General features: G+C 45.6%; 2 protein-coding genes across 2 annotated transcripts; both read right to left on the bottom strand.

Annotated features, from left to right (window-relative positions):
- Nucleotides 1–3,533: 3,533 nt before the first annotated feature.
- On the bottom strand, nt 3,534–5,000 carry HOXA1 (homeobox A1; the record flags this gene model as incomplete). Its single annotated transcript, XM_083378715.1, has 2 exons — nt 3,534–3,889; nt 4,358–5,000. The coding sequence occupies 2 exons, from the start codon at nt 4,998–5,000 to the stop codon at nt 3,534–3,536; spliced, it is 999 nt and encodes a 332-aa protein (XP_083234841.1).
- Nucleotides 5,001–9,741: 4,741 nt separating this feature from the next.
- On the bottom strand, nt 9,742–11,748 carry HOXA2 (homeobox A2). Its single transcript, XM_083376105.1, has 2 exons — nt 11,355–11,748; nt 9,742–10,651 (listed from the first exon to the last, which is right to left on the bottom strand). The coding sequence occupies exons 1-2, from the start codon at nt 11,731–11,733 to the stop codon at nt 9,879–9,881; spliced, it is 1,152 nt and encodes a 383-aa protein (XP_083232231.1). The 5' UTR covers nt 11,734–11,748; the 3' UTR covers nt 9,742–9,878.
- Between the last annotated feature and the right edge of the window lie 1,149 nt (nt 11,749–12,897).

Below are 12,897 nucleotides of genomic sequence, written 5' to 3'. Positions count from 1 at the left end.
GGCAATTTTTAAATAACTACTGTTTATTTATTTATTGGCATACCATGGAAAGGTAAGGGTGGATTATCCCAAATTCTGTCATCAAATGAAGAAGAGAAGTGTTAATCAATTCATGAGTATTGATCGATTAATGGTTGGGACTAATCCATCAACTAACTGTATTACATGAATTCAGTTGTGTGGATTTGTGTAAGCAGCAATAGTCATTGAAAGGACCGCTGACAAAAATTACACATGTTCTGTTTTAGGCAAAATACACTTCCTACTTAGTCTAAAGGAAACTATTATCTTTATTGTCTAGTGGATCAATTTTCTGACTCTCCACAGTCATACTAAAGATTAGTCAATTAAATTCCTGCACATTTCCTTGGAAGTAAGGTTTACCTTGCTGGGTGGGTGTGTTGTGTGCGTGTGTATGAGAGAGAGAGAGAGATGTCAGATATTCAAGTTGATTGATGGACCTTTTGATCAATAATCTCTAGAACAAACTTTGAAGAAATCTGTGCCACTTCTTTGGGAAGGCAATTTTGTTCTTCTGCATTAATCGGCTTTCAGTCACTTCCATTCTAAATTATTTATTTCAGACTTATTTATTTTCTGGAAAAATTACAGTTCAGAGATTACTCAAAAATAAATGCCTTCAGGTGTACCTGGGAATGAGTTATTTATTCTTGAAAGAAGACTCCATATAAGGTGATATTTGTTCCGATAGGTATTTTGGCTGTTCAAGTGCTTCTATGAACTCATCCTTCCCACCCTCACTGAGGCAGGACACAGGAAAATCTCTGGAGCTGCTGAAAGGAGTTTTAAATCAACTGATACAAAAACCTTGATCTCCTCTTCTGGGTCTCCAGCTACCTCAAGAAAGAAAAGAGGTGGAAAGAGTGGCAAGAGTCAGGAGTTGGCAGAATTTTGCTAGCCCCAGCCTTGAAAGGTTTCATGCACCCTCCCCGCTGGCATGTAGATGCCACTTGAAAGCTTTTGGCAAATGCCATTTGTTTAGCTTTGAAGCCTTATCCTAATCAACAAAAGAGGAAAATATAAGACAGAAAAGGAGGCCAAGAGGAACTGGAGGCAGGGGGGGAGGGGGGGGAGAGAGAGAGAAGAGCCAAAGGTGAAAGGAATTTGGGTCTCTGCCCAATTTGGGTCTCTGCTTTGAAGTTGCCCAGAGTGGTAGAAGGTCTTGAGAAAAGAGGCTCAGCAATCCTGGGTTTTCCCCTTGCCCTGATAATAGGCCTGATGTGGCTGCAGATCAGGGCTTGCTTATGCTTGCTTATGCTGATGTTGTGGGAGAAAGAAAACCATGGATGCTTGGGCCAGCCAAAATCTTTGGGCTTTCAGCCTCTCCTGCTTTATGGCTGGTGCAGAACTAAAAGCCTCTTGAAGAAGCTGCAAAGGCTTTTAAAATTAAATTCTAGTAACAACTTTTTCAAACTGAAACCAGCTGTTGTAAAATGAAAACGATGTTTTGCATTCTTTCCCCTATTGAGAACCCCCTATTTAATGCTACCAGTAATAGAAATCACAAAGGAAGGAAGGAAATCCCTCCAGTGAATTGGCTCTACAGGTTTTTAATAAAAGGTCTGTTTTTTCCCCCCAGCAAGTACATGACATCTTCCCCCAACCAGTTTTCCCAATTGCCAGGGAAATTTTGGTTGGGGTTACAGGACACACGGGAAAGAGTTGCTCTAGAAAATGAGCTCTTCAGCTGGATTGTTCCTTGCCTGCTCCAGCTTGTCTTCCAAGGTTTGTGCCTGGAAGATCGTTCTGGCAATTTAGAAGAAAGGAGGGGGAAAGCGGGCCTTCTTGAGAGACAAGGAAATATAAATCTCTTCATTGGTGGCTTGGGATGCAAGGCAAGACCAGCTGAAGACAGCTTCGGCTTTTGAAGAGGACTTAGTTTACACATAGGTCAACATGCAGTTGGGGTGAAAAGGTTAGCACTTGACCCAGGAAGCTTCCACCAAGGTATTTCTAAAAGAGCTGGGATTTGGTTCATTGCCCTTCTTTTTCTTAGTAAAAGATCAGCAAGTTCTCTCTGGGGTCTCCAACTAATGTTACTGGATTTAATCTTGGGGGCCTGGAAGCCCAAGGTTGCAAGAATTTGGCTTGCGCCAAAAGTGGAAGAGAGAGGGCTGATGGGTTAGGCTTCTCCTGCCAAAAAAGGAACCAAAGCGAAGAAGAGCCTGCTACAAGAGTATATTTATTACAGAGATTTCTAGGACCCGTAAAACCCTGCTCTGGATTCCATTCTCTTCCCCTCCCCAAACAGAATCTCAGAACCTTGAATGATTGTACAGAAAATGTCAGAAGCACTCAATCACAAAGGACAACTGATAAAACTCAGTGTTAACTTAGTACACGAAAACTTTGTGCATCATGCAAAGTTCCATACACAAATCACATGAACTATACATTCGTTTGGGCCAGTTGCCACATTGAGAAGTTCAGCTGAAAAATCTAAGGAAGGATAAATGGGAATTGGGGAGCAGGCCTAGTCTCTCCATTTTCTGCATAATAGTTTTGGGTCAAGAATAATTCCATAGAGATTTTGAGAAAAAAAATGATGGGCAGACCTAAATAAGCAAGGTTTCTTTTTTAAAAATCTAGTGCAATTTCAACATTCTTATCTAACTATTTTGAAGGAAGAATACTAGTCTATGATATATATTTTTTGAGGTATCTGATAGAACTGAACACTTCTTTGATCATGACAACTTCACTTTTTTGCTATAAAATCGAATCAAGTTTTGAGAATGTAACCACCCTGTTTTAAGTTTATAATCAATCTAAACATTTCTAGAAAATCTGTAAAAAGATAAATCTCTTGAACAAAATATTTACAACCAACAACATACGCACGAAAAAACAGGTACATTAAATTAAAGCATGAACTTTTTAGAAGTCATGTAAACGCTTTCAATAGTGCATCTCATTTTGGAACTGCGAACCTCTTTGTCTCTGCCATGGAGGACAGCCTACATAAATGTTCTTTGGCAACTTCATTCTGGTCTATCAACTTTATCATTACGAAAATCACTTTTTGACTTTTCTCACAAGCAGTCTAAAGATGGGAGACACATAAATAAATCCTTGTACTTAGCACTGAGGAGGAAAAAAGCCTGATGCTGAATTAAGGACACCCTCAGTCTTGAAATAAGGCTGTGATCCTGAACTGTTGGGGCCTGTTCTAGCCAAAATCACCTGTAGCTAAATCTCAGTGATACTATGCCACAAATTCCCTTTCTATTATTTCTCCATCCCCTAACTCAGTAGTCCTGTACTATGCCCACCAATTTGGAAGAAGGTTCCAGGAAAATCAATGAAGCTTGCTTCCAGGTTTCCTTTGGGGAGGCATTTGTTTGAGGGATGGCAGTGGGAAAAGATTTGATCTGGAACCAATTTGGCTAGAGGAAGTTTGGGGTAGGGGGGTCCCCTTCAGTCTTTAGAAAAATAGGATTGGGACACTATCAACTACTCTAGGGCTGAACACAGAGGGCCGGGGACTGAAGAATGAGTAGCAACTGTGGAGTTCAATTTGAGGTAGTCATAGTATCTGAGGTAGAAGAAGTAGGAGAAGGGGTACATGGGGATGAGCTGGACTTTTCAGAGGAGTCCTCTGCCTTCTCTTCACTTCCAGTTGGTGTGGCCGGAGAGATGGGAAGCAAGCCTTCTTTCTCCCTCTTCTTCTGCTTCATCCTGCGGTTCTGGAACCAGATCTTGACCTGGGTTTCATTGAGTTGCAAAGAGGCTGCTATCTCCACCCTTCGTGCTCTGGTAAGATATTTGTTGAAGTGGAATTCTTTCTCCAGTTCTGTCAACTGTTTGGTGGTGAAATTGGTGCGAACTGTATTGGGCTGACCCACATAACCATACTCTCCAGCTTTCCCTGGGGAAAAAAAAATCAGGCTTAAGTCATACAATCACATCCTGCTGCGCATAAGCATGGATTTAAAGGCCTTAACTGATAGGTGACATTTATCGAGGATGGCTCTAGTAGTTGCTAGGTGCAGAAGATGTTTTCTGGGCCAATTCTATGTATGTTTATTCCAAAGCAAAGTCTATTTGAATCAGTAGAAACTAACTTCATTATGCTTGGCTTCTGCATACCACCCCGCCAACCTTGCCTGATAAGAGCCATTTAGATATGTCAGGCAAACCAGGTTGATTCAAAACCAAGGAGGGACAATTGTTCACATTTAACAATTTTAACGGTGTGACAGCAGAGTGTAATGTCCATTTTAATAACCTGTTGCCTTCGGGATCCTTCTGGTACCTAGGACAGCCAGGTCAGTCTGCAAATTAGCAGCTTTTCAAAGTACAGAGTGCCTTAACCACCCAGCAAATGAGGACTAACCTGTTTTAGGAGGGTTTCTCTTCACTTTCATCCAGTCGAAAGTCTGGGCTGGTGGAGAAACTTCCGAAGAAGGAGAACTGCAGCTTTCTGGATGGGTGGAGTGGAGAGGAGACAAGGGGTGGCTGAAATTAGTGAGGGTTAAATTCTGCTGCTCCTCTCCGAAAGAGGGATGAATGTACTGAGTAGAATTGGTTGTGCCCCCACCATAACTCTGGGGATGCTGGACCATGGAGGAAGAGACATTTCCAGAGTAGAGAGTAGGAGCGCACGGGGAGTAGCCCCCACTGATTTCCACCTCTTGACTGAGTGGGTAATGGCCATAGCCTCCCGCAGTGAAGTTCTGTGTGCCATAGCCGGACCCGCAGCCGGGGTGCGAGAAGGACACCCCCAAATTGGGGTGATGTTGGTAGGCGGTACCAGCCTGGTGGTGGGGATGGGGGCTTATCTGAACTCCCCTGCCCACCAGAAAGCGATCATCCCCGTTGCAGCTGTTGGCGCTGACAGCGCACGACTGAAAAGTGGTTGTAATCCCATGTTCGGGGTGGTGGTGGTGGCGGTGATAGGCACGGGAGGCGCAAGTGGTGGGCTCGCCGTTGAGGATGGGCGGATAATCGAGGAAGGAATTCATCCTTGCCGTGTCCATCTATCACCGATTGACCGGCTCTTCCAAGTCCTGGGTGACCGTGCCAACTTTCTCACTTCCTCCATGGGGGCCAGAAGAAAAATGATATGAATGTACAGTGAGGCGGTGACCACGTGAGGGCGGCAGCCAATGGTTGCTGCGGCTGCCAAAGTTGCCCGGTTCCTTCCTGGTGATGGATCACCCTGGCTGTGGCATTTAAATTCTGAGCGCCCCTTCATCAAGGTGACGCGCAGACACCGCCGCCGCCGCCGCCTCCCTCCCACCCACTCTCTTCTCAGCCAGCGTGTTGGGCTTGGAGAGCTGGGCCGGCGAGCCAGTGTGCGCCCAAGCGCTCAGCCTGGAGCAGCAGCCGCGGGAACAACAGCAGTGAGAATAGAAAGCACTGAGCCGCCGCCGGAGGGGGCTGCTCCAGCGTGGATTGAAGGACCCAGAGCCTGCAGGTAGGCAAATGCGCTCGCCATCAAATCGGTTGCAGCTTCTCCGGCACCCTGTCCCACGTGCGGAACAGGGAGAAGGCTAATATCCGGACAAGGGGCAACCGAGGGTCCTTCCTCCCTCGCTCGGGACGGTGTCCGAACCTGGGGCGAAACCAACAAGAGTTCATGGCTCTTAGTCCAACCTCCCGCGGCTATTTGCATGGAAATAAGACGCAACGCCATTGTTGTTGTTGCCGCGGACGCGGTCTCTGGATACCCCCAAGAAGGGCGGTGACTGTGGGAAGAACGTGACTGAATTGAAGTCAGGGCTCTGGGCCGAGGCTGCGGGTTTCTCCTGGTGCTTGTTTGGTGCGGAAAGGAAGCGCTTACAAAGGCTGCCATTGGCAGCGGTTTTCCATTCCGCCCAGTTCAGCAGCTGAAGAGGCAGAGCGCCTGTGCAAACACTCGGCCTCCTCCCTCCCTCCCTCCCAGCACTCGACCTCCCTCCCTCTGCCAATCACGCGCGGTCTCGCCTGCCTCTTCCTTCCCTCCTTTCCCCTCCCCATTGGCTACAGACCCGGTTTGAAAACATCAGACAGGGCAGGATGTTCTGTGAAATACCAACACTGAATAACTATGTCCCGTGATTAAAAGGAAGGGGACCGAGGAAAAGGGCTGAGAGGCGACAAGGGTCCGGGAGTGATTCCCATTTAAGCTGCTGTACATCTTTCCTGGTGGCAGAAGACGAGGGAAAGCAAAACGATGACGGCCCTCTCGTTGACTTCTCTCTCCCACCCAACCAGTTACTTCTTGAAAGGTGCCATTAAAGTCACCGAATTTTCTCTGAGTTTAGCACTGGGCCTAAGTGCTCAACTATTTACTAAGTGCTTTGATAGGTCTTTTCTTGTTTTGAAGAAAGAAGTTCGCACAGAGACTTCATATTATACAGAAAGGAAGGAAATTAAGTGATAAAACAAGCAGGAAACTTTTGCTTCAAAGAGGCCAGCCCAAAGCATTAATGTTTATGCATGACTCTTTTCTAACTTCTGATATCCTTATGGACAATTTACATTTATTAACAACTTACCGTTGTGCCAGTTCTAAACAGTTAACTAGTTAGTATCATTTCACTCACATACCAAATTCCGTCCTAGACATTGTTTAATTAGACTGCAATTTTCTTTCCTAACAAGCTACAGTGCTATGTTAGCTCTTCTGATAACTTGATGTTCCCATTTTGATAATTATGAAAGTTAGGACCCAGGAGACATTGCTCAAAATGTGAAGCCTACGCTAAAATCTAGCTATGAGCGATATAAAGACACACTTAATGTTTTTAGAACAAGGTCTCTGGCATTTTCTACACAGAATTAAATTCTGATTTGCAGCTCCAGCCACTTAAAAAACAACAACAACCACCCTCCCCTTTGATTGGAGGTTTATTGTCTACAGAGTCTACACTCAGATCTCTTTCTTTTAGGAACAGAAGAATAAAGAAAGTATCACTTTGCCACTTCAAAGTTTAGCAAACCATTTTCATAATTTGCAATAACACTCATAGACCAATTTTCAAGACTTGGAAGCATATTCATTGGGTAATAATAGAAATATTAACCAGATCGGTAAAGTTAGCACATTGTTGTTTACATCGTAGCTAAAAGGAAAGAATGTAGGTATACACAGATTTTATCTTTCCCCCCCCCCTAGAAAAACACAACCCCTGCTAAGTGACTTTGAAAAGAAAAATAGACTGTTTACTGTTTCCTGTCAGTCCACTTAACTGTTGGAACAATTTTATTCTTGGCCCGATTTTATATCTATCCATTCTCCCTCCCTCCCTCTCCCTCCCCTCCCCCTTTCTCCTGCTTGCTGCTTTCTCCTCCATTGTTCCAAAGAGCTTTCCCCCTTTGTCAGACTCCCTTTGCCCCAGAGCTGTGCATTCTGAGGCCAACACAACCGCCTCCCCCCGCCCCCCCCCCCACGTCCGCTTGCTAGAATGCAGAATGGGGCGAGTTTGGAGGGGATGAAAAAGAGAAAGGAATCGGCTTGTTCCTTGCTGGGATGCAGCTAGCAAGGTTTCCAACTTGACTCTCGAACACACGACTTCGCTTCAAACTTTCACCTCTCGGGACTTTTCCAAGACCCGATCCTTTTTCTTCCTCCGCCTCCCCCCCCCCCGGCCGCCGCTTTGTCCCTACAATCCCCCTTTTTTTCCGAGGCTGTTTTCGGTCTTCCGAAGAAGCAAAGCCGTTTTGTTGCGTTTATCAGTTAGTTAAGACACTCAAGAATTTCCCCGAAAACCTTTACATTCCGGAATCATTGTTAGGATTTCTCCCCCCCCCCCTCTCTCCCCCCCCCCCCACTTTTTGTGTGTGAGAACTATATGTCTCAGCATAGTTCTGGTCTCAAGGGAAAATCTGCTTAGGATCTGGAGGCAATTGATTTGTGTCGAAAGCTTCTTTGTCCGTAGAATAGGAGGCTCCCCACACTAACCTGCTGGTTCGCCTATAAAGTAAAAAACGCCTATAAACTAAAACAAAAAGATGCTTCTTCAAAGAAAACGTTCTTCCCCGAAACAGCGATCTTCGATCTTCGTGCTAAGCGAAGAAGGGAGGGGGGGAGGAAAATAAAGGGGGAATCCCTGCTGCACCTGAAGCTTAGCCAAGCAGTTGTTTTAACAGAGCAATAAAAAATGAATTATGACTAGCCGCTTCCAAGCTTAATGGTTTTAGACGGGGATCCCCTACCCCAGCAAATACGTAAGAGGATTTTTATTTGTGCATGTGTTCCTGCAATTGATCTCTTTGACGACATTCTCATTCACAAAAAGCGTTTGATTTATGAGGTTAGGAAGAATTGCACCCAGTCCTTCCAGCTATTACCCACGCGGTTATGCGCCACCCCACATAAATGTGTTGCAAAACAGGGAAGCAATCTGCCATCAAAATAGATGCAGCCGGAGCAGGACTGGCAAATGCGACCTTGTAAAGCCTGAATCATTTTTTCCCCCCTCTCCATATCTCTGTGTACCTACATAAACGCACATACACCTTCTTCTTACCAAGAGAAGGGGAGAAAGAGATAGATTCATACATGCGCGCACACACACCAAGAAAACCAACCTCATCTGCTAACACAGGCTGTTTGCTAGCTTGTAGGACACAAAAGAAAGCATATCAACCTGTATGAATGAATTAAATTAAACTGTATTAGAGGATGGACACACACACACACAAACATACACACATACGCACACGCACCACCACCAGCAGCAGCACCTTCAATTAACAGCACTTTTAGATAGATCTCTTCAATTTTTATGTGCTTTGGGGGGATAGCTAAAAGGTCTTCTGAAATGTATACTTGTTAACCTAGTTTTGGTGAGACTGCCTTTTTCTCTACTTTCAGCGTGAGCTTTTGTCCTTTAAACCCATTTTTTTTAAATCCATAATTTATATGCCTTGCACAGTTAATAATAACTAGCTTTTACCAAATGGCTTGTCTGATTTCCTCTCTTTTGTAGATTTCTTTTCTTGGGACCTTTGGAAGTCTGGGACGGAAATCCATCAGAAGTGTACATTTCTTGGTTCCCCGCACCAACATTTCTTTCCAAGACATGGTTGGCAGAAAGAATAAACACAGTGACTAATATAAATATACATTTTTATCTGTCTGCATAACTGCAGCAATCCTCCTGAGGAGCACTTTTTTTTTCTTTTTCTTTTGCAGAATATTCTCTTTCATATATATATGCGTGCCAGAGGAGACAAACTCAGTGTTTTTAATAGTTTTTAATAGCACTAAAGCAGTATTTTTTTGTATTTTTAATTCTAATATATGGTATGTATTAAATGGAGGAAATGTTTATTTTTAATAAGGGTCAAAGATATTCTAAGTTATGGGAAGAATTGTAGCACTGCATTTTGAGGGGATGGGGAAGAAAGGGAAGTAAAGGATTTCAGTAGCTTTCTTTCAATAAGTTTTTCTCAAGAGAAAAAAGAAAAGAGGTCTGTAACCAAATTTCTTGGCTTTATTTCAGACCCAAGGAGGGGGGAGGGCAACTCCTTGTGCTACATATGAAGAGAGAGAGAAAGAGAGAGAGGAAGGTGCTTGTAGTAAACAAGAATTTATTCTACCAAAAATACTTATGACAATGCACCTTAATGTAATACAAAAATAAAAAGAAAGTGAAGATACAAATTTTATATGATCACTTTCTTACAGGCCATATATATTGCTTTCATAGAAGGAGCTAGAATGTGGCTTAAATGCCATAGGGAAAGTACTGTAATTCCCCCACATATCATCAGATAGGATAACCGAAAATGCTAACAGACAAAGAGAAAGAAATCAGATCAAAGGGGGAAGGGAAATAAAAATTAAGGAGAGAGAGAGAGGGGGGACAAAAGAAGAAGAAGAAGGTATAACCCTCGGTGCATGAAGAAGAAAGACCTGTGCATTCTCAGTAATTCAGGTGCTGCAAGTCAATTGTGGTGAGCGTATCTGAGAAAAAGTCAAAGCTGTCGGTTGAAATATCTACAGGACTGTCGAGGGATCCTGGCAGACTGGGGGAGACAGCAGCGTCAGAAAGCTGTAGGCAAGAATCTGCAGAGAAAACGCTGAAGTCCTGCAAAGAAGGGACTTCCAGGGCCTCCGGACTGCCATTGTTCAGGGCAGCTGCACAGTTCTGGCCCATTGTTGAGAGGCAATTGGGAACAGTGGGTGACTGGTGCTGAAAATGTTTGAGATTTTTCTCATTGCTGGTTAAAGGCGAGACTGGAAAAGTTTGGGACTCTCCATTGTGGATGCTTGGAGGTGCCTGCGGCTGAGGCAGGGCATTCTGTTGAAAAGCGTAGCTTTCCCTGTCCAAAAGAGCACCCGAGACTTCGTTGAGGGCTTGCTCAAAAAGAGATTTTTCCTCCTCTTCCTCCTCTTCCTCCTCGTCCTCCTCTTCTTCGGCTTTTTCGGGGTCCTCCAAGCCTTTGCATTTCCCTTCGCTGCTCTGATTCTCCTTGCACTGGGTCTGCCTCTTGTGCTTCATCCGCCTGTTTTGAAACCAAACTTTGACTTGCCTCTCCGTCAGATCTAGGAGAGCTGCGATCTCCACCCTCCTGGGTCTACAGAGGTACTTGTTGAAATGAAATTCCTTCTCCAGCTCCAAAAGCTGAGTGTTGGTATACGCAGTTCTCAGTCTTCTGGAGCCCCCACTGCCATTTTCGGAGATCTCCAGAGATTCTGTTGAGGAAGAAAACAACCTTGGTTAGAAAGATGCGTGCCATGGAGGCGGTGAAAGGTGGAGGATTTGCCCCAGCTGGTTCTTTTGAGGACACTCGAAAAAACAGTGTGGTACTGGTGACTGGAAATCTCTGCCTTTCACTCCCCTTCTCTCCAGAGCGTAAAAACATCTCAACTGCAACAAAATGGCCGCCCGAGAATGCAGCAAAGCCATTGTGTTGCCCCCTTGCGCGCCCGCTCTTCGGGACCCCTTTTCCCCTCAGCTCAAGGAACTGCTTCGTCTCCATCTCCCAAACGGTCCCCTAGCCGAACAAACTTTGATATTAGTCATACCACAAATTATAATTAATGCATCAGCTGCTTAGCTGAGCAAGAGTAATCTATCACTCTTCATTACTGTCAAGGATCCCAACTCTAGGACAGCGAGACAAGAGGAGGTCACCTCCAACTCAAATAAATCATCCCACGCTAAACAAGTTAGGGGGAAAGAAACTTTGCTTGGGGTGGGGGCGAAAGAGGGTTGGTGTCTGATGCTTTTGCCTGTGGATCCCACCACCAGCTTCCTTCCTCAGGGTTCAGTGCCTGAGCTAGGAAGGCAACGCTCCAACAGAGAGGCGAAGGCAGTGGGGAGGGTGGGAGAGAACAAACAAATCGTGGGGAAGCCTTGGGAAGCGGAATGGTGCAGCAAAGTCTTTCAACTGACCTTTATGGCTCAGGCAAGCTGGTCCAAGGGCGGAGGCCGAAGCAGGCGGCGGCAGGGCGGTTTTCTTGGACGCCTTTTTCTCTTTCATCCAGGGGTACTCCGGAGGCTGGAGGGCGCCGGCTGGCACTGGGCTACCGCTGTTGCCATTGGGGCTGTGCTTGGGGCGGCTGCCGCTGCTGTGGCGAGGGTGGCTGCCCGGTTTCAGGCTGGGGATGGTCTGCTCAAAAGGAGGAGGAATCAGTGTCGAGTGTGAAAGCGTCGAGTTCTTGATTGATGAACTTTGAAATGTATCACCGACAGGGGGAAAAGATGTCAGGCACTCAGCGAGCGATGGCTGACTATTGATAAAGCCAATCTCTCGCTCAAATTCGAAATTCATGGCCTTCAACTCGCAGCCCCCTTGGAGAAAAAGTTCCCTCTTATTTAGCGCTTCTGGGAGGGGGAGGGGGGAGCAAGGCCCAGGAAGGGGAAGGGGGGGACCGAGAGAGAAAGAGAGAGAAAGAAAGAAAGAAAAAAGGGGGAGACAGAAAGAAGGGAGAAAAAAAATCATAGAAGATCGCTCGTGGGGTGTTTTTTTTCTAATTCACTGATTACAGCCGTATGGGGACCGTGCTACTATTAAACTATTGAATTCATGGAGACAAGGTTGAAATTGGACCGAATTGGCTGTCACATGATTGCCTCTGCCCAATGACAATTTGGGCTTTAATCAAAAGAAGCCACTGTCTGTTTGATTGATCCAAAAAAGTCGAGAAGGAACGCCTCATTGGGGCCGGAGAGGCATTATTTACACTTTTTTTTTTTAGGAGGAGGCTTATCTCCGCTACTCGCTCGCTCCCCTTTTGCCTCCTAATCTGAAATGATATCTGGGGTGAGTGATTGTGCTTGTGTGTGAGAGAGTGTTTGTGTGGCTGCGTCTCTTGCGGTCGCCGCTTGGCCGTTCGTTCCTACCGCGCCGCGGCTCCTGCAGCCACCGCGGCTCTGTTCACCCTGTAGGGCTTCTGCCCCGCTTGTTCCCGTCCTGCGCCCTCCCCTCTCATTGTTTGGAACTGTCAGGCAAGCGCTTCGCACCTCACAAATCATTTAAGCACCTCCAATCTGACGCCTTGAGTCATTAACAAAGTAATCCATTAATCTTCAAAGTTTTGACATTGCCGGCTCCGCATCTCAACCGCATCAGAAAGTTGCACCCGGCCTGCGTTGCCAAGCGTTGTGCCCTGCTTTAGATTTGCATTTTATTTGTATTTCTTCCCTTCACCACCAGTCTTAAAAGAAAGAAATAATTACTTCCTAAAATTAAAACAAGCACCAGAACAAGTTGGGCTTTCCCACCCCTCCCCAAGACTTGGCATCTTTCTGCATTTCTCCGGGGGCGGGGGCGGGGGGGTGCTCCACTTTTCTGAACGGTTACAGTACAGAGAACAATTGGCGGCCGATCTTTGGCATGTATCCATTGTGTAGAAAGAATTTTCTACAGGAACTTCGCTTCCATAGGCAGAAGCCAGTCCAGGGTGTCACGTATATGTTTGAGTTGGCTGAACAG

Source organism: Vipera ursinii (assembly GCF_947247035.1).
Source record: "Vipera ursinii genome assembly, chromosome: Z".
NCBI lineage: Eukaryota > Metazoa > Chordata > Lepidosauria > Squamata > Viperidae > Vipera > Vipera ursinii.
The sequence above is the reverse complement of the archived record's forward strand: the minus strand, read 5'-3'. Positions and strand labels throughout refer to the sequence as shown.

What these genes read in the sequence shown, in the direction of transcription:
- HOXA2 (XM_083376105.1), bottom strand. Translation starts at nt 11,733, where the DNA reads ATGAATTTCGAATTTGAGCGAGAGATTGGCTTTATCAATAGTCAGCCA. An exon ending in AGCTTGCCTGAGCCATAAAG is followed by an intron (nt 10,652 to 11,354) that starts GTCAGTTGAAAG and finishes CTTCCTCAACAG; the next exon opens with AATCTCTGGAGATCTCCGAA.